The sequence below is a fragment of the Cardiocondyla obscurior genome, linkage group LG28 (assembly GCF_019399895.1).
Source record: "Cardiocondyla obscurior isolate alpha-2009 linkage group LG28, Cobs3.1, whole genome shotgun sequence".
NCBI classification, from domain to species: domain Eukaryota; kingdom Metazoa; phylum Arthropoda; class Insecta; order Hymenoptera; family Formicidae; genus Cardiocondyla; species Cardiocondyla obscurior.
In genome coordinates this window covers 930,902-950,701 of record NC_091891.1, presented here as the reverse complement: position 1 = coordinate 950,701, position 19,800 = coordinate 930,902, and the positions used below count along the sequence as shown (strand labels likewise).

At 37.6% G+C, this 19,800-nt stretch overlaps 5 protein-coding genes across 11 annotated transcripts; 2 read left to right on the top strand and 3 right to left on the bottom strand.

Annotated features, from left to right (window-relative positions):
- The first annotated feature begins 1,626 nt into the window (after positions 1 to 1,626).
- LOC139112465 (mitochondrial potassium channel) lies at positions 1,627 to 4,392 on the top strand. The gene is made up of 2 exons (XM_070673507.1): positions 1,627 to 2,162; positions 2,444 to 4,392. The coding sequence occupies exons 1-2, from the start codon at positions 1,998 to 2,000 to the stop codon at positions 3,245 to 3,247; spliced, it is 969 nt and encodes a 322-aa protein (XP_070529608.1). The 5' UTR covers positions 1,627 to 1,997; the 3' UTR covers positions 3,248 to 4,392.
- Sgt1 (suppressor of G2 allele of skp1) lies at positions 3,213 to 5,286 on the bottom strand. Its single transcript, XM_070673508.1, has 5 exons — positions 5,078 to 5,286; positions 4,873 to 4,983; positions 4,457 to 4,655; positions 4,032 to 4,231; positions 3,213 to 3,952 (listed from the first exon to the last, which is right to left on the bottom strand). The coding sequence occupies exons 1-5, from the start codon at positions 5,099 to 5,101 to the stop codon at positions 3,845 to 3,847; spliced, it is 642 nt and encodes a 213-aa protein (XP_070529609.1). The 5' UTR covers positions 5,102 to 5,286; the 3' UTR covers positions 3,213 to 3,844.
- Positions 5,287 to 5,633: 347 nt separating this feature from the next.
- On the top strand, positions 5,634 to 11,611 carry Swm (Zinc finger protein swm). 3 transcript variants are annotated; one of them, XM_070673499.1, is made up of 10 exons: positions 5,634 to 5,846; positions 6,808 to 6,926; positions 7,029 to 7,329; positions 7,524 to 7,691; positions 7,850 to 8,217; positions 8,381 to 8,629; positions 9,070 to 9,573; positions 9,656 to 10,440; positions 10,581 to 10,835; positions 11,074 to 11,611. In XM_070673499.1, exons 1-10 carry the CDS (start codon positions 5,788 to 5,790, stop codon positions 11,149 to 11,151), a joined length of 2,886 nt encoding a protein of 961 aa, XP_070529600.1. In that variant the 5' UTR covers positions 5,634 to 5,787; the 3' UTR covers positions 11,152 to 11,611. The 3 variants fall into 3 exon arrangements, with proteins under 3 accessions (XP_070529600.1, XP_070529599.1, XP_070529598.1); XM_070673498.1 differs by having other exon boundaries at positions 9,058 to 9,573; XM_070673497.1 differs by having other exon boundaries at positions 5,731 to 5,846; positions 7,527 to 7,691; positions 9,058 to 9,573.
- On the bottom strand, positions 11,357 to 14,627 carry LOC139112464 (sodium/bile acid cotransporter 7). 3 transcript variants are annotated; one of them, XM_070673506.1, is made up of 5 exons: positions 13,752 to 14,627; positions 13,426 to 13,652; positions 13,180 to 13,323; positions 12,861 to 13,107; positions 11,357 to 12,774 (listed from the first exon to the last, which is right to left on the bottom strand). In XM_070673506.1, exons 1-5 carry the CDS (start codon positions 13,876 to 13,878, stop codon positions 12,530 to 12,532), a joined length of 990 nt encoding a protein of 329 aa, XP_070529607.1. In that variant the 5' UTR covers positions 13,879 to 14,627; the 3' UTR covers positions 11,357 to 12,529. The 3 variants fall into 3 exon arrangements, with proteins under 3 accessions (XP_070529607.1, XP_070529606.1, XP_070529604.1); XM_070673505.1 differs by having other exon boundaries at positions 12,861 to 13,323; positions 13,752 to 13,900; positions 14,028 to 14,627; XM_070673503.1 differs by having other exon boundaries at positions 12,861 to 13,323.
- A 784-nt stretch (positions 14,628 to 15,411) lies between these two features.
- LOC139112463 (wee1-like protein kinase) lies at positions 15,412 to 19,690 on the bottom strand. 3 transcript variants are annotated; one of them, XM_070673501.1, is made up of 4 exons: positions 19,177 to 19,690; positions 17,376 to 17,715; positions 16,084 to 16,975; positions 15,412 to 15,925 (listed from the first exon to the last, which is right to left on the bottom strand). In XM_070673501.1, the coding sequence occupies exons 1-4, from the start codon at positions 19,421 to 19,423 to the stop codon at positions 15,716 to 15,718; spliced, it is 1,689 nt and encodes a 562-aa protein (XP_070529602.1). In that variant the 5' UTR covers positions 19,424 to 19,690; the 3' UTR covers positions 15,412 to 15,715. The 3 variants fall into 3 exon arrangements, with proteins under 3 accessions (XP_070529602.1, XP_070529601.1, XP_070529603.1); XM_070673500.1 differs by having other exon boundaries at positions 16,084 to 16,978; positions 19,177 to 19,688; XM_070673502.1 differs by lacking the exon at positions 19,177 to 19,690 and adding an exon at positions 18,125 to 18,296 and having other exon boundaries at positions 16,084 to 16,978.
- Between the last annotated feature and the right edge of the window lie 110 nt (positions 19,691 to 19,800).

Here is a 19,800-nt window from a genome sequence, read left to right as displayed (position 1 = left end):
TGCCGGTCACTATACACTATTAGCACGTCTTACCAAACAGAAAATCGACACTTCGCGAGAGATAACGCGTACTCCGGCTGTACGACAATCAATTAAAAAATAAATTGAAACGCGAATCACTATATCCCGAAAGCGCGAAACAATATTCCGATCACGAAAAAGCATCCTTGTATTATAATAAAATAACGTTCTCCGCGCACTAGATCACTCGCGGGATATTCACGACACTTCCGTTAAATCTTTAAACACGACCCTGAGACGTAAGCGCGGTTTAACTGTCACTTTAATACTTCGGTCGGTGTAACGAACGATACAAAACTTGCACGAAGCATCGGTATAACACGCGCCGCGATATAAAATATTCCTACCGCGGTAGACACTCGCGGGATAGTCCACGACACTTCCTATTAACCTTGGATCCCGACACAAAAATCTAACTGTCACTTCAAGCAAGGTCCACGTCACCTTGTTGCGCGGTCAAAAGTCGTCGGTAGAATGACCGCGAAAACTTCCCCCAACCCCTTCCATGTTTTCCCTACTATCGCGCGGGATATTCTTTACCCCCTTGTGTTACCCCCACCGGGGGGTATTCACTATCCCGCTTTTTATCTTTACCGTTATTCAAAACGCGCAACCACCTTTTTCGTTAAATTTTCGAACGATACAAAACTTGCACGAAGCATCGGTATAAAACGGGCCGCGATATAAAATATTCCTACCGCGGTAGACACTCGCAGGATAGTCCACGACACTTCCTTTTATCCTTCGATCTCAATACAAAAATCTAACTGTCACTTCAAGCAAGGTTTACGTCACCTTGTTGCTCGGTCAAAAGTCGTCGGTACAATGACCGCGAAAACTTCCCCCCTTCTATGTTTTTCCTACTATCGCGCGGGATATTCTTTACCCCCTTGTGTTACCCCCACCGGGGGGTATTCACTATCCCGCTTTTTATCTTTACCGTTATTCAAAACACTCAACCACCTTTTTCGTTAAATTTTTAATTTCGACTCGAGAAATCGATAGCTCAATAATTATCGAATATAACAGAATATTAATCATAATTTCATTATCTCGCGGATATTCACTATCCCGCGTTTTATTTCTACCGCGCTTCAGAACGCGTTACCGCCTTTCTCGTTAAATTTTTTATTTTGATTCAAGAAATCGATAGCTCAATAAGACATCGAACAGAACAGAATATTAATCGTAATTTTTCTGTTTCAGATAATACTCTACCGATGAAGGAAGGACCGACCCGACATTCCACAGACATCCTGAGAGGAGGTGGAGGCCCAGGAAGGGTATCCTGCATCGGCGGAGCAACTCTTAGGTAGGCATAAATTTTTGTTATAAAATCTTTATCAAATAAAAACTTTTATTTTTTCTTAATTAATTTTATTAACTTGTCTACATTAATTTACGTGTCTACATTAATATGTTTCATTTTATGTTACAGTCACCGGCAGCTTTTTACAACTCCGCTGACGCTCATGCAGATCGGTAAGTCGCATGATTTTATTTTTTTCATACTTTGTAATCGTTTGTCTTAAATCATTAACACGTCGTCGACTATAGATAACTTAATTATGATGACACGCACGAATTGGGATCTTTTAAAAAATAGTGTACGCAAAGTGTGCGCATGGTTCGTTCTAGTCCAGTTAAATAGTGACGGAAACCGTGTTAACCAAACTGCGATATATATTTAAACCAAAAGGAATAACTTGATCATTAAATGCCGCATAATATACATAATACGTTACAGTAAATTTGCAGGATTAATAATAATCGTGAATATCAGACCGTCATCTAAATTCATTTTCCTGATAACCCGCATCATCAAGAGTTATAGGTTATGTTAAGTTGGACGATTTGATTAGATTCGACTCCAAATGGATTAAGATCGTGATTAAGTCGGTTCCTTTTATTTTAATTTCTTATCCGTCAACGTATGATTGTTTCAATCCTATTTTATACCGCGTGGTGTAACGACGATGAGACACTATCGACAATTGATAGAGCTTGCAACCAAGCAAGTAAAGAGATACGGCATGCTTCACAATGCAAAGGAGATCGTGGAAAGTGCCGCTGGAAAAGCACACAGTAAGATCGCCACTGCACAGAATATCGCGGCCGAAAAGTACAATGTTGTTGTGAAAGTAAGCAGTAAATAATATTTTACACGCATGTATGAGCGTTTTTATTTTGCGCAACCGGCCCAAATAGCCGGCATTCTACAAAAATTCTGAGATTAGCTTGAGGATGCTTTAGGATGTAGATATGACAATTAAAGAACTCAAAGTTTGATCGCATATCATTTTTTTAATAATATTATACATTTACATAAAATTATCTTAGTTATAAAAAGGAGGAATATGTTTTATAGTTGGAATCATGGCTTTACGTACAGTATAGAAAATAACTAACTTTAATGTTGTAGAAATTGAATGACCAAGCTGTTGTAATACAAGATTTAAATGCCAAGGCTTTAGAGCCAGGGGTCCCATTGCCAGGAAAAATAGTTAAATGGTGGCAATGGTACAATCACTTAACAGGAATAGATGCTGTTGAGGCAAACAGAAGGCAAGTGATCGCTCTTCAAGATAAACTGTTTGAGTGCCAAGATGCTAGGAGTAATCTAAATAAAGAATTAACGAACATCACTTACAAATTGCAAGATATTTATGCAGAATTAATTCAGACAAAGCGAGATGACCCTAAGTATGTGCAATTAACAATAGTAGAGCACAAATCTTTGCAGGAACAAAAAAAAGTTATTGACCAATTGAAATTGTTTGAAAAAAATGAGAGGGATAATTTTACTCAGCTGGCAACAGCGATAAAAGACTACCACATTAGCCAAAATTTGAACGGAATTAAATACAAGTATTTATCTGTCATTGCCTCTGCCGTGCTGGCAATTGTTTCATTAATCGGTTCAATGGTACTTAATAATAGAAGGATAACAGACGTACGAAATACCGTAAAAACGGCGCAAGAAAAAAATGAATTGCTACTTCAAAAAAATTTAAATGAATTATTTAGCATTAAAGAAAAATTAGAATCAATTGATATTAAGACTTCTCAAAGAGTTACCACAAATTTAAATCAAGAAAGCTATCAATTGAACTCGTCTAATATATTAACGACTTCTATCAAGTACTCGGCAAATTTATTGATTTCAGGAGCAAGTTATATTAAAAAAGGAATTTATCAGTCTGCATCATATATTTTTAACAAGTAACACAAATAATGTATATACATAATTAAAGTTATAATTGCTCAAACGTGAACTAAATTTATCCAGCTTAAACTTCCTTTTCACTTACAATGAAACATATACAGAATTCGTTATAATTTGTAAAATATATTAGGACTTGAGAATGTTGCCATTAATAAGAAGTATCGGTTAAATGTAAAACACTGTTTTTTTAATAAGGTGTATAAGCTACGCTTGTTGAACACTTGCCAGTCAAAATACTTTTTATCTCGTTTTGTAATTAATATAATATGCTGTGAGCATTTATTTTCATTAGAATACTATATGTATTATAATACTGTACAATTATAACTGTAAATTAGCTATTTAAAATTAAATGTTATGTAAAGATTGTAATATAAGGAAATATTAATAATTTAATATATTTCATTACAAAATAAATTTTTTTAAACAGCAAAAAAAGTTATCGTATAATAAAAAGATTATCACTCTCAAGCAAATATTAATATGTTAACTTTCTTATACTAAAAAAATTTTTACATTACATAGATGCAATAATTCAGGATTAAACATGACAATTGTATATAAGAAACTGTGAAAGTTTTAGAAAATTATTCGAAATTATGAGCTCCAAGATTTCCATTCCATTCCGTTTGGTGGCTTTTTCTTAACTGTCTTTCGTCCTACCTCATCCCAATTGGTACTTAAAACAGTGCCACCAGATTCTATCTGTATATAAAAAATATTTTTGACAACATTAATTCATATTAACTTCACTCAATCAGTCAACAATGAACATTTTACTTACAAAGGATTTGTTCATTGCCCGCCTTACTTCATCAGATCCTTTGCCATATATATTTTGGAAGAGAGCATTTACTGCAGCCTCACCATCAGGTTTTTCTGCTGCCTCTTGTTCCTCTATTTCTTTTTCTACCTTATCCCAGTCTTTAGAATTCTTACAGGAGCTTGGATATTTAAGTGGATGTGAACTAGCTTGAAGTATTTCTTAAATATACACAGTTTAAAAAATATATGCCATCCAATTATAACAATGGAATGTGTAGCATTAAGATAAATTTTATTTGTTAATAAAATGAATAAATTCCAATATAATTTCGACCAAATATTTCAACAAACATTATTTAATAAACATTATTTTTATTTTATATTCTGTTTGACATTTATATTTTAAACATACTTTGACAAAGTAACAAACTGTTTGCAACTTACCATTTGGTATAGGTTTTACTGTACATGGAGTTGGATTTCCTTCCAGTTTCAGCCATCTAATACCATCGCGTTTCTTCAATTTTATTTCTATCTTGGATGGTGTCACTTTATGTGAACATTGTTCTGCTACTACAAAGTTAGCCAGATCTAATTCAAGACTATAATCACCTCCAGAAGGTAATTTTGCAGTGACACTTAACTGAAAATTTATAATTTAATAATTTCTTCAAATTTCAGTTATCTTTTAATTAATAAATGTCATAACTTGTTAAATTTCTTTTAGGTCTCGAAAATATGTCAGACTTGAAAGCATTTATAGCACAAAGATGACATTTTTAGACCATGAAACACCAGGCTTTTGTTTAAAATTTTTTTACGCTTGAAAAAAAAAACGAGCCGCCGATGTAGATACTTACTGTAGTTTCCCCATAAACGATCTTTACGTTTTCTGTGCTCTTAGCAAGAATCGTTACGATTACGTGGGTCTCCGTTTGGTACCAATCGTGTTTTATTTTCGGTTTGGGCATCTACGACAGTCCAAGAATATATCATTTTCAGCAATCTGCTTTTTCACGGTCACGTATTCGCCGCGTTAAGTTACACGTATTCGCCAGCACTCACCTCGTCGTTCTTCTCGATTTCCATCTTGATCGCGGCCCGGCCTGTCGCTTATCCCACAATTAGATCACGTCAAAGCGTAAACAACGTAACCTTCAACCTCCAACTTTCTCGAACATTTGCGTGGCCTGATAACCCAGGTCTCCACTGGTCACCACTATCCAGGGGATGCTGTAAGACAACACAAGCTCGCCTGCGCAGAGCCTCTCGTCGCGCATCTACGTGCCAGCCAATCCGCAACTAGGCGGAAAACAAATGGTCATTTATTCCGAGTAATGCAAATCAATTTCAACTTCGATTTAATTTAATTCCTTGCCGTTTTCTAATTGCAAAAAAAAAAGAATATTAAAATTAATAAAAAATAAAATAAAATAAAATAAAAAAAAGCGGATAAATTGAGCGAGAATTAACATTAATTTCAAGCCTCGTTTAAAATTTATTCGAAGTAGAATCTCCCGCTGGCTGACGTTAGTGACATCTCGGCGCCGGACCGGCCTGGCAGCAGCTGCTTCCGCGGGCTACTTTTTCACGACAGCGCGGCCCTCTAGCTGAGCGCGATTACCGCATGGCAGTGCAACAGCGACTGATTTCAGAATGGCGACTGTCCTTACTTAGGAGGGTTCTGGCTACGCGCTCGCTTGTGGCACCCCGTGTGACTGACGCGTGATCCGCGAGGCCTTCTATGCCAGACCGTGACGCGGCACTCGCCGAGGATGATAATCAACAATCCGGACCAGTTCAAGGCGTGGCTCACCGCCGTGCTGGAGCCGCTGTAAGTAGGCCAGTCCGCGCTCCCCCTGAGGGAGAGCGCACCACTCCGCGCGCGTATGTGTGTACGCGCACGGTGCTCGGTAAATGGCCGTACATGTGGCTGCGCCGCTCTTTACCCCCGTGTGCACCGAATATTTATACGTGAGCTCGGCACCGGCCGATCGCCGTTTTCCGCGTCCGCTTCCCTTCGGTCCATCGGCCACCTCCGCTTCCTGTCACTCTGCTCTCCTCGCCAGCCTCAAACCCAGCGAAATTCATCGTCCCGCTCGCTGCGACCGATCTGCCTAGCAGCAAACGCTGAATTCGAGGACCGTATTATGGTGCTACTTTGCTGGTCCCTCGTTTGACACATCGCGTGCAGCGCGAGGCAATATGTTTATGTCGAACGAAATTTATTTGTAGCTTACTTACGTTGACGCGACAGATTGACGGATTATCTCATTGAGTGGCAATAGATGCTGCTCGCTTTCGATGCATTTTGCACAGAATTTATTTGCATCCAACTTTCCGCAAGCAAAACCTGCGGAATGGACGTGACGTTATTTTTCCGCTGACATTTGACTTCCTCATTGTGGTTGATTAAAAAGAAAAAGTTTATTTTATTCTGAATGTGACACAATTTATGGTTTAATTGCTACAATTAGTGCATAATACACAATCTGTTTTACTTTGCATTTATAATTTACCGAGTTTATGTCTCTCGATTTAAAGCGCTTCAAAGAGGAAGAACTTTTAACGTTTACAGTTTCAAGCAAATTGTCAATTCAAGGATTACAATGAATGAAATTTAAATAGGAAAGCACCAGAGATAAAATGTAAAATAATTATTCAAAATAACAAACAAATGAATAGATTAAATTACACTAATTGAATTCAATGAAATATTTATGTGTATACAAATTTTCGTCTAATTATTTTGCTTTTGTTTGTTAATTTTTCATTAATTTTTTTTTTTTTTTTAGATGCGATGCAGATCCTGCTGCCCTTGCCAAATATGTCTATGCTTTAGTCAAGAAAGACAAAACTTTGGAGGAACTGCGCGGTGGTATGGTAGAGCAATTAGATGTATTTCTCCAGCAAGGTAGGCCTTTTAAAATGTTTAACGATATAAATTAAAAAGATCGATTTATAAATTAAAAATATATCGAATATACATATAATACATTGCAATTATTGTTTCCAGAAACCAAAAGCTTTGTGGAATTGCTCTTCAAGACATTGGAAACTCAAGAATATGTGCTCCCACCGGCTAAAAGTGATCCAGACGGAGGTGGGACGCCACCTGGTATAAACCCACCAGCTCCAATTGTCCCGCCGTCAACAGAAAAAATAATAGACACAGTAATTCCACTGGTACCTATAATTACCAATCCTTCTGTTCCACTTCAAATCAATGGATCTGCACCAGCGGCAATTAGTAAACGTGAGACTAGAAAATCTGACTCCGATAAGGATAAAGAAAAAGAAAAACGATCTCGAAGCAGGTAAATTTTCTTCTCTTTCTTTTAAGGAAATATAAAATTAATACTCGTATAATTCAGTGAACGCATTCAACGTTTACTGATACGTACTTTATAAAAAAAAAAAAGAAAAAAAATACAAAGGAAGTTAAAAAATACAACTTTTAATTTATTAAGTTTTAATAATATTGAATTTTTTTATTATTAATTGCATAAAGTAGGAGTGGAAGAATGAGATCGAGAACACGATCACGATCACGATCGTGGGAAAGGGATAGGCGTAGATCTAGAAGTAGAGAACACATTCGGCGTGATAGAGAAAGAGATCGAAGTCGCCCATGGCGAAATGAATCTCCGCCGATAAGCACTAGACGACATGATCGCAGGTACGTGTATTTTCTGTATTTATGTGTAATAAAGTTCGATTCTAATTGTACTTTTAATTGATTTAAGAAAAAAAATTGGTTTTCTTTTACTTATTAAATTTTTATTTGCTTACGATTTTTACTGTTTAATTATCTTATAATGTATTTTTATCTTCTAGACGTACTAGGAGTCGCAGTACATCACCAATACGACCTAGGATACGCGACGGGCCAGATAGTCGTGATCATCGAGCAAGGTTTAGAAACAGATCTCCAACGCCGCTCCGATCTCGATCACGTTCAAGATCAATAGAACGAAAGAAAATCGATCGGTTCGAAAGGCTAGAGATAGATAGAACAGATCGAATTGAAGGAAGTCCCGGTGGTACACCGACCCAAGATAGTAATCACGGAGATGTAGACATGAGACTGTCTACAACTAGTCAATCGATACAAAGTGTTGTCGCCGTTGCGAGTAATATTCCAAATAATCAGACCGGTTCTTTTCAACAACAACAAGCAAAGAGACGTTGCAGAGACTTTGACGGTATGTATTTTAACAATTTAAAAAACAATATTGTGTTTAAAAAGCTTTTTTTTTTTCTTGATTTTTTTTTGTTCTGATATTCATTTAACAGTTCTGATTACGCTATTATCGTCATATTTTAAATTGCATTATATTTAAAATATTACGATTTTTTTGAATGTAGAAAAAGGATTCTGCATGAGGGGAGATCTCTGCCCTTACGATCACGGAACGGACCCAGTTGTATTAGAAGATGTGACACTCAGTCGTGTTTTAAGTTTCGGACCGCATGGTACTCAAGCACCAGGAACAGTTCCAGTCACGGTACCAGAACCACCACAAGGTCCCAACGGTAATCCACCACCACCACCGCCACATCTTCCTCTTACCAATTTACCACCGCCTCATTTAAGGAATCATCATTCTAATATGGGTATGTATTTGAATAATTTTATATCAGAATAAAATAATATTTATAAAACTACGTTTTTAGTCGTACATATAATTAATATAATATTTAACTATGTAAATATAATACTTAAAGAAAAAGTATAGGTAAAAATTATAAAGTTGATTATTTTTAGATTTTTTATTTAAAATATTAGGCCAAATTATAAACTATTAACACATTGTAACTTTGAATTTATTTGGATTGATATATTTAAAAACAAAAATAATTTTAATTGTATTATATATAGCATTAGAGTTACTCTGCAATAAATTGCAAACACCGTGTCGGCAGTTAGTGTGATACATCGATGTGTTTCGATAAGGCGTTTGCAACTTATTATAAATTGCCTCTTACAGTTGTAAGCATGGTATTTCCATATTACATAAAATGTAATAAATTAAATATGTTAGATGCTTTCACAGAATATAATCCGGACGCACCAAGCATGGAGCCACGAATGCCATGGGGTAGACATCCACAGCCTGCGCCTGGGATTTACGGCAGGGGACAACGGGAGCTGATAAGTGTGCCAGTTATTCCCCATACAAATTCATCGGAAATAACCCACTCCCAAAGCAATCCATTAAAACGTAAACAATCGTTTGACTTTAATCGTTTGGGACCGAAACAGAGAGCAGTGCATAACCCGGCGAATTGCTCTCTTGAACTGAAAAAGGTTCCGCGAAGCTTAAATAATATAACGCAATTAAATAACCATTTTTCCAAATTTGGTAAGATTGTAAATATTCAAGTTAATTTTGGCGGCGATCCTGAGGCAGCGTTGGTTACCTTCCAACTGCCAGCTGAAGCAAAGTCTGCTTACAGAAGCACAGAGGCTGTGTTAAATAATAGATTTATTAAAGTATTTTGGCATAATAACGTCAATAATAATGCGGCTGGTGGAGCCATCGAAAATGTACCACCAGGTAAGATAATTCATTTTTTGTTAATCGTAATAAATATTTACGTAATAAATATATGCCTAACAAAGAATTTTATTTTATCTAGGATGCCGTCCCTCTGTGAAAGAAAGGCTAGGCGCTGCGGTACCATTACCGGCAAAAACTGACGATAACGAGTACGTTCCCACGCGTCGTTCGACCGAGGAACAGGTCACACAAACCTTAGTTCCAACTTCACCTAAAGCTGCCGTTGTTCCTACTCGAGAAGACAAAGTTCTTGCGATTAAAAAAACGCAAGAAATATTAGCCGCTAAGGAAACGCTAAAGAAGAAGCAAGAGGAGAAGCGTAAAGAGGCGATAAAGATAACTGCCGATCTACGCAAGAGAAAACAGGAATTATTAGACAAGCATTTAATCGAACTGCGCGCTTTGATTGACAAGGCTGAAAAGAACCCGGAACAAAAAGAATCTATCATGCCGACGATAAAAGCTATGCAACAGTCGGTTGACAATATACGCAAAGATTTGGCAGCGAATGGCCAGATTAGCGGCAACAAATCGCAAGCGAAGTCTAGAGAGCAAACGCAGAAAGAAATACTGGACGCCGAGCTGGATTTAATGACCGCGCAACAAGAGGGTCAAGATGCTGGTGAATTGCAGAAAAGATTAAATGAACTTCGTGCTCAGGCGGCCGCGTTAGGTTTGAACACGAATTCCGGTGTTGGTAGAGGCGCAAAAGTCACTCGGGTTGCACGTGGCACCCACGCCCTATCCTTCCGAGGCCGCGGTAGAGGAAGTTTTGCTCATGTTTCGGTAGATCACCGGCCAACAAGTCTTCTAGTCTCGGGTTATGAAACTGAAGAAAAAGCGGAGGTTCTAGCACATTTTCAGGTAAGATCCATTTATAATATTACGATAAAGTGACTTTTTCGTCGGCATATGTTTTAGTGATTAATTTTTTATTATATATTTTATCATTAACATTTTAATGAGTATACGGTGGGTGATTAATTTTACTAATTGTATTTCAGCAATTTGGTGAAATAGTAAATCAAATTGTTGACGATGCTACGCCGTCGATTGTTATCAATTTCAAATCGAGAAAAGAAGCTGAAGTGGCCCTAGTAAAAGGACGCACATTTCAAGACAGACTGTTATCAATAACTTGGGTATCTGGCCATCATTTACATCGTGGAGGAGCAGGCACTAATTCAAACGCATCTATTCAACTTTCATCGCGTTCCGAACAAACTGCAGCTACTACAGACGAAGATATCGACTTAGAGGTAAAACATAATAAGTCTCGTATTTTAATGAGAATAATTATTTAAGATTACATAAAATAAAAATTATTAAAAAAAAAAAATATTTTAGGTGTTATTAATGGAGAAGACTTTTGTATGAATTTTGCATAAATCGTACCATTGATACGGCATGCTATTTATTTGAAAAAATTTAATTAATACGAATATTTTACAAGAGTTTTTATATCTTCTTCTAAAGTTAAAAGAATATTCTTTTCAGGGTACGGAGGCTATACTCTTGGAGGAGAACGAAGAGGAAGAAGACGAGGATGGAGAGTCACGCAGTTGGCGACGATAGCAGCATCGGCGTCAGCGTCAGCGTCAGCACCGTTTGTGACAGGAGCTTGGTGTCAAATGTAACGACAGCGTGACCATCCGGGCCGATCGTCATACGCGACCTGGTACTTACGCCTACATAGCTGCACCGCTGTTCGATGCATCTATTGCCATGATTTTCACGAAAAAGTCAAATTGCGTCGTGCTCGTCAGCGTTATCATGAGTGTTACACTATTTGTTAATATTATTGAATATACTATACATGTGCGCACTAGTGAATGGTACAACGTACTATATTAAATGGCGCATCACAAATAGAGAAAAAAAAAAGAAAAAAAAAAGAAAAGGAAGAAAATGAATCAATATGCAAATTTTTCGAATAAGGAAATAATTAAACAAAATTTATCCCCATTATTTGTAGAATAAAATCGCTATGTTTTGTATGGGAAGAAAAAAACAAAGGAAAACCTATTACTCTGAGTTTTACAAAGTCCTCTTCTTTTGTATGTAGAAACATTTTTCCTAGTTCTTGTTTTAAAAGGCTCGTTAACACGATAGACGGACTTAGGATAAGTAGGAGCTTGTAATTTTGAGAATATTCTGAACTTTTTCATTCGAAGATGAGGAAACTATATTTGTAATTTATATAAATAGGTATCTACATTGTATAATTCAATCGTAAGTCGTAACATCTCGTTCGATTGGCTGTTGACTTTTACCTATTGTACACTGAAAGGCAGATTTGGCATTTCCCGCGACGAGCGGCGACGGAGGCTGGCGTACGTGACTTCCCCCTTTCTCGGCCGCCGAGTGCGGGGAGGGGTAGTAGGTAGTAGGCCGCGTTCTCCCTCAATCCTCTGTGAACGGTGCTCCGTGAAACATCGACGCACGTGCTTCGCGTGAGATTCGACGCACACCGCATCAAGATCACGTACGCTAGCCACCGTCGCAGCATCACGAACGCCATTCCTGACGGTGAGTGTACCTATTTAAAGGTTCTTATAATAATGAACAGTACAATGTATTTCATCTCTATTATTTCTTTAAAAAAAAAAAAAAAAAAAAAAAAAATGTCAGTGGATTAAATTGCTAAAAAAAATGCAATGATTGATATATATATATACATATATATATATAAATATATTTCATATATATTGATACATATATATGAAATATTTCGCACATTATTTACATAAATTCTTTCAATCCAGAATAAGTAGTGATACATTATTCCTGTAAACCATTCTGTCCACAGTTTTAGGGGGTGAGTATCGAGTTTATATATTACAACGATAAAGAATTATTTAGGAAAAATGATAAGACTTGAAAAACAAAAAAGAAATATATATATACATTCAAACAAACGCGAGTGCTGAGTCGGATCACTTTAATTTAATTTTTATGGAGCCAGCCAGCTGGCTAACAAGCTACCCAACAGCAATTGTGCAACGGGTAATATCGTCAATGGTAAATTTACCGCTGGTCCGTGAGCTGAGCCGTGATATGCCCCTCGTAGGATCCAACCACCAAGACTAACGGATTTGTGGGTGCTGGTGAATAATACGGCTAACAGAACATCCCGTGGCAACCACTGAGAACACAAGATCCAGCACAAACTGCTGAGAAGGAGTTGGCCCAGGCACGCTTGAAAACGGTAAATATAATTTTAAACACGTGAAATAAAAAATAACGTCAGAGCCACGAGATTAAGTATCCGTCTAGAAATTTACTTATAAGTACACAGAACAGTATATCCACCGCTTGTAGCGACGAGGCGTCTGCCAGAACAGCGTCGCAAAACCAATGATACGCTATCGCTAGCAGTAAACTTTGGGAGAACAAGTTCGTTTTAATATTCAAGCATCTATCTTTCAGTACGAACATTCGCAGAGTAATACCCGCTGCTAATGGAATAAGTGTGCTGCATAATGTCTCTTTGATGTTAATCCCGACTAACGGTGGGGTGGACGTTCCTAGCTGTCGAAGAAAAAATAAAAAAAAATTAATTACAGATATTTTATAATCTTTCAGAATAGCAAAGCTTCGTACCATTAAATATAATAAAAAAGGAGACAGGAACAATCCTCCAAAGTGCGACACCAAAGTGATAATTACGCTCGTAGGCAAATCGGCCTGTGCCAAACGACACAGAGCGAGTCCTGTGCTGAACGGCGGTGGCATGCAATAAAGGACCTGGAAAATTATTTGCAGGTATGAGTACCATGATAAAAAATTTTATATAGCTGTCTTATCAGCAAGGATTAATTATTTGCAAAAGAATAATTTCCAATTCACCTCTATTCCTTTGAGTAGCCACACATTAACTTTTGCATAGGCCAATAAATATGTTCCTATCCGTGCTAAAAAGGGCATCAAAATGTATACGAAAACCATTACGAATGTCAATAGATAGCCGTCCCTTAATGTCGAGTAAAGAGACTTCGGTTCGCATAATAATCCAGCTTCCAAATACATTAAAGGCACAGCAAAATGGCTAATGATAAAATTACCATTAATTATACCTGTAATGGAAAAATATAACATTAGCACATTATTATTTCAATTTATATAATAAAATATTACAGCAATTCTTTCAATGTATAATAGAAAAATCGATTTACCGTTCGTTCCGCCAATATGTGGTTGAATAGTTGCAAGTACCATGCATGCCAGCATCAAAAGTACATAACCATATCTGTAGAAAAGATTAGCTTTCTTTCTCGGCTGTATGTTAACATTTACACACATTTTGAATGATTTCAAAAGGCACCTAAATGAAAGAAAAAAATACGTTGCATTTGTCTACGTTTAGAAGTAACGCCCGTAAGAAAAAGGATTGCAATATTAAAATTAATTAAATGCATATGTAAAATAATAGTCACTCTTGATAATCTTACCTAAAGAAGGCATGCGTGAAAGCTACAATTTTCAGGCTCTACAAAAACCATTTTTCAATGAAGTGAAAAGAGCAAAGAGAAATCAAGTTAACTCTTCAATTTTAAAATACCATTATCACTAACAAATCCATTTCTGGCAGTTGTATATTCTAATTGTAAAGCTAGTTAGGTTCTCAAGTAATTTGAAAAATTTAATTGATATCGTAATTGTAGTCAATTGATTTTCTCGAATTAATATTATTAAAGGTAACGTTCTTAGAAACAAGATGCATAAAAATGTAGATAAAATTTTTTTTTAAGATAAGCTTGCGCCAAGTGTATCCTAGTAAATGTAATTAGGATGTAAGCAGAATAGAAATAATTCTAATGTACATTCTTATAATACTCTCGCATACGTTTGTTAAAATGTTATTGCAGATAAAAAGAAACGAGTGTTTACGTTAAAGAGCAATAGCCTCGATTCTTATAACGTTCTTATACTTTATACAAGAGAGAAAAATATCGATTAGTGTATATAAAGTGTAAAAATGTGTCGAATTATAAAAAATTTAAAGGCACAAGCGCACCATTCTTCGTGACTTATCTATGTGGTTCTCTATCATTTCGTTGAAATCTGTGTGAAAGCGATTACTGATATCTGGAAGCGATGAACGAGTGTGAAAGAAAAAAAAACAAATGTGTTGCACAGGACTACTTTCCGTGATGTATTAAAAAGGAATCAAAGTTTGGTGCCAGCCGAATAAGGTAAATTCCTTTCGTACATAAAAATTATTTATTTAATAGCTATTGTATAGTAATCGTTACATGCATCGTTACACTGCTATCGTACATTACGTTCTATAATTGAATAAAATAAAAACGAAAAAATATTGCGACCTATATAATTTGCGAATCTATAAAGAAAGAAAATTGATAAACTGGTCGTGAAAGTAGCTCTCGCAGACGTAATAACATGCGGTATTATTTACGACATTGAAGATTATCTATTAGCCGATGACACGGTTCGCGAAGATTTATTATTATTCCTCATTTAATTGTCAGGTTCTTATTTTTTCGGACGTTAATAAAACTGCACTGAGCAATGTGACGATCTTTCACGATATTTTCAAGGCAGGATGAAACGATGAAACCAACGAAACGTTTCCGTAGATACGACTGACGTAAGATATGTATATAATATATATATGTGTGTGTTAGGGCTCATGCACACGAGATGCGGAAACTCGCTGCGCGACAATAGGTAACGTAACAGCTGATAAACTCGTCCGTAAAAGAGGAAAGCCGATTGGTTACCCCGTATCACTTTTGCTACGCGTTTCCGCGCACGAGCGCACGACCATTAACCCTCCAGTCATCGTGCGAGGTCTAAATATCAATTCCAAAATAAAATCTTTTCCGTATATTTTACATGAACTTGAAAATCTAACAAAGAAAATATTAAACAAAAATACTTGAGTAAGAAATATAAAAAAATTTTTAATTAGAGCCTCTTAAGACTCTACAAGTCGACGAAAAACAATGACGACTGAAAGATTAAGCTCTTATCAAATTACCCACAAGAATCAGAATTGCGAACTGACGATTAGAATTCTGTCACCGTAGTCGTTGTTCAATCCATTTCATCTCCAACTGGATAAATTCTAATCTCTAAGTTGTAATTCTCAATTTCCAATGCGTAATGTGAATGCTTAACTCTCGACGATAACGTTTGGTGCGATAGACTTCAGATACATCGCCGCATCATGAAGTCTTTTGGACAAGATCTCGTTCTTGAGTTTCTCAGCGTTCAACTCCCTTCGCAGTTGCGCTTTGGTTTTCTTTCCAAGCGGACATAAAACACGATGTTGCATCAAAGATACCGCCGATGGCCTCATTTCCGGATTTGGATGGATCATCAGCTGCAAATGGCATAAAAGAACAATATTTAAAAAAATGTCAATGGTTTCTATCGAGAAAATAAACTGCTACAGGTAAAATTTTTATACGTAACATACAATATAGATAGAAAAAGAAACGATTATTTGCTATTAAACTGTTGAATTTCCAAGAATCCTACCTTCAACAAATTGTTCAGATCGCGACTGCAATGAGGCAATTCCGGTAATTTTCCATGTCTAATGTCATGCCAAGCGGGTCCGTTTTTCGGTAGAGGTCCACCACCTCCTGCTTCGTAAACGGTCAGTCCTAAGGCAAAGATATCGGCCTTCGATAGGTGGTTAAAATCCTCTTGCAGAATTTCTATCGGAAGGTATCTGCAATCGCCCTCTTCCACTTGCGGATTATTGATGGAAGTAACGTGGCCGAGATCGCCAATTTTGTACGTAATCTCTTCGTCAACGGTCTCCTCCTCGTCAAAACCGTCGTCGGCGGAGTCATAATTGATGGCAAGTAATTTCTTTTCCTTAGTAATAAAAATGTTGCCAGGCTTGATGTCCATGTGTACGAGCTGCATGCTGTGTATGTACCTCAATCCTTCAGCCACATGCAACAGAAGTTGGCGCATCTCAGCCTGACTGAAGTACTGTTTCTGCTGCTTCATTAAGAGGATCGTATCCGCGAGACTGCCACCGTTGCAGTATTCGTTCTGGATAATCATGTGATTGTCTTCCGCCCAAGCTGAGTAGTAACGAACCACGTGCTGGTGTTTGCCGAGCACAGCGTGTGCGTATACCTCGTTCAGCGCATTCTTTTCGTTGGTGCTACCCGCTACAGGTTTAATACTCTTCTTGATGGCGTATGTACATCCGTCCAACCGATTGATACACTTATACACAGAGCCGAATTCACCGGTCCCGAGTAAACCGAGTTCGTGGAACTCTTTATGGTAACGAGATATATTCGAGTCCTGCAGTGCCACACGTTTTGTCGCGTGCTCATATTCGTTGTCGGAATCTTCGGAGTCAACGAGGTCAAACTTTGGTATTTGCATGTCCGGTAAACTACTACTACTGCTATTGTTAAAAAAACAAAAACAAAAAAAAAAAGAAATTAAAAATCCTGAAGTGACTCTTTTGCTAATGTCTTGTCTACACGAGAAGATAATTCTAGTAAAAATCTGTAATATATGTGACGTGATTCTCCTCAAGTGTAGACAGAACATTATTAAAAATTAATAACAAATAAATGTTAGTAACTATAGCTGCTATTAATATTAAATGTCAGAAATTAAATCTCAAATTTAATCTTAGTAAACGACAGATATAAAAATACTATATATATATATATATATATATTTTTTTTTTTTTGCAAATAGTAAACGCGATATTCAAAGCATGAATTATTGTCTTACATCATAATTAATCGCATAAATAATTTATACAAATATAAAATGCATAGTTGAATACGTACTTATTGAGACTATTGAGACTACGTTTGGATCTGCTTCTTTTTCTTGCTGTGATTAGCATGCCGGTAGGTGTAAATGGATTTACATTCGCAGCGGGTTTCTCCGATTTATTCTGGTAACTGGGACTTATTTTAGAAGGCCTAGGTTTATCTAGATTAAAAAGTCTAGAACACTTCGACGCTATCGGAGTTTGTAACACGCTCTTCTCTATCAATGTCTTTGGAGTAGTAGGCGAATCAAACAGACGTAGAGCCCTGACGCGCTTGTAAGGTGGACTACACCCCATCGGGCTCTTGTGAAAAGCATTCTCACGAACGATAGAAGTTTTGTTGCTCTGGGGACCTGCAAATAAATATTTGACATGAAAAGTTTGCAATGCATAGATTCCATTCGAACTTTAATTAATTTTTCTCATCAAAGTTTGCTTAATCAAAATAAATTATAATTTTCTTTTAAAGCGACAAGCTTAAACTCATGGTTTGAAAGCTTACGAAAATAATTACATTTCTTAACAGACTTGCGTGTTTATTACTAAAATATGTATATTTCTATCAATGGGTTAAAGTATACTGTGCAATAACGTATATAATTTATTATTACCAGTCCATCAGTACACAGACTTCAGAATTACTGATGCAATTAATTATTAAAAACAATCGTAATCAGAACATTGTACAATTTACGATTGTGACTTCAGAGAAATCGAGGCAGATTAGACAAGATCCAAATTTTATTAAAAAAAAATACTTACGCCCAATGCAAATACAATTGTCTAAATATATCTGTGTCAATTATTTTGCATTATGTTAACGTGATTTCGTGCAAACACTCGAAACATCAATGAAAATCACAGGAAAATATCAATATTGAAATATTAATAGAATCTACAGAAGGCAGAAGATAACAAACTTACAGAAAGAACAAAAAAAAAAAGAAAAAAGAAAAATAAAAAAAAGAAATATAATGAAAGAAATACAAAGATAATAAAAAGGAAATTAGAGGAGAAAACAGCCATTTGATGCGGCTTGGAGTTTTTTGTGACAAAAATATTCTCCTTTGCATTCTGCATTGTCGGTCATCTCAAACGCGTATGAAACACGATCTTGGAATCTATTGGTTCCTTCTTCGTTTAATTACGGACGGATAAAGTTCCCGAGCTCGTTTCTGCAAAGTGTTTCTTGCGAGACTGTTTCCGGATAGATTCGATTCGCAAATGAAAACACGAGGTCACTTTCGGTGTGCGTCTTACACACCGGGGGGGCAAGGGACGCCATGCACAGGACCGAGAGAAAGGGTCGTTTCTTTTGTATAGCTGCACCACGTCGCGCTCCTTGCATTTATGTGAAACAGGTATATAATTAGATGCTGGAGAGAAGAGAAAGAGAGAGAGACGAAAGTACGAAGAACTTTAGGCAATGGTTTTCCTAACATTCTTACATAGTTTCATCACCTTAGGCGTTTCTGCATTTAAAATGAATAAAATGAAATATATACGCGACAAAGTGTATATAAGAAACAAATCAAATGACGAGTAGATTTTCTGTGGCAGAAAGAAAGAGAAAGAAGAGAGAAAGAGAGGATAAAAAATAGACGAAGTTCAGATACAGCAAACACACACACACACACAGTTTTTTTTTCTATTCAAAATGGTCTACGGTACACGTTCAACAGGTAATGACGTTGAAGGAAGAGAAAAAGAGAAAGAAAGGGAGAGACGGAGAAAGAGAGAGAGAGAGAGAATAGATGAGGCTCCGCAAGAGAAATGGGCGATCCGAAAGCGAGCTTGAGCAAACGGCGTCTAACCTGTCACGAAGATCTGGATCTTGTTGTTGTTGTTCGTTGGCTCGTCGTCGTTGCAATCCGCCGCGTCGAACAGTTTGCGCGGCTGCAGCGGCGGCGAGTCGAAATCCTCCACGGAGGAGTCCAGGGCGCCGCAGAATTCCGGGCTGCCGGCGCCGTCGCCGGCGGCCGCGCCGGCGGCGCAGCTCCAGGTCAGCTCGCTGTTCTGCATGTTACGGGCGTCGTAATGCACTTTCCGCGCGACCTCCATGTTTCGGCAGGCCGTGGAACGTACCACGTCGCGCACGTGCGACGTGCACGCGCGTCGTGACGCCCGGCGATTCACGCTTCCACGCGGGCGTCGATCCGTGCGGGGCCGAGGCAAGAGAGCGAAAATCACCGTCCGCGGGGAAAGTCGGCGCCGTCGGCCGCGCGCGAGGAAGTCGATCTCGATGTCGGGAACGGACGTTGTCACAGGCCGCGCACGTTCAAACGGGAGGTAAAAAGAGCACCGTTCGCTCCGGCGTTCGCGTTTACTATGGCTGCCGGCGGCGCGTTCGAGCACCCGGCGGCCTGGAGGTCCTGGCCAATCACCGCAAGCGACACAGCTGCCATCGTTTGTGCAACGCGCCCGACGATTGGTTGCGC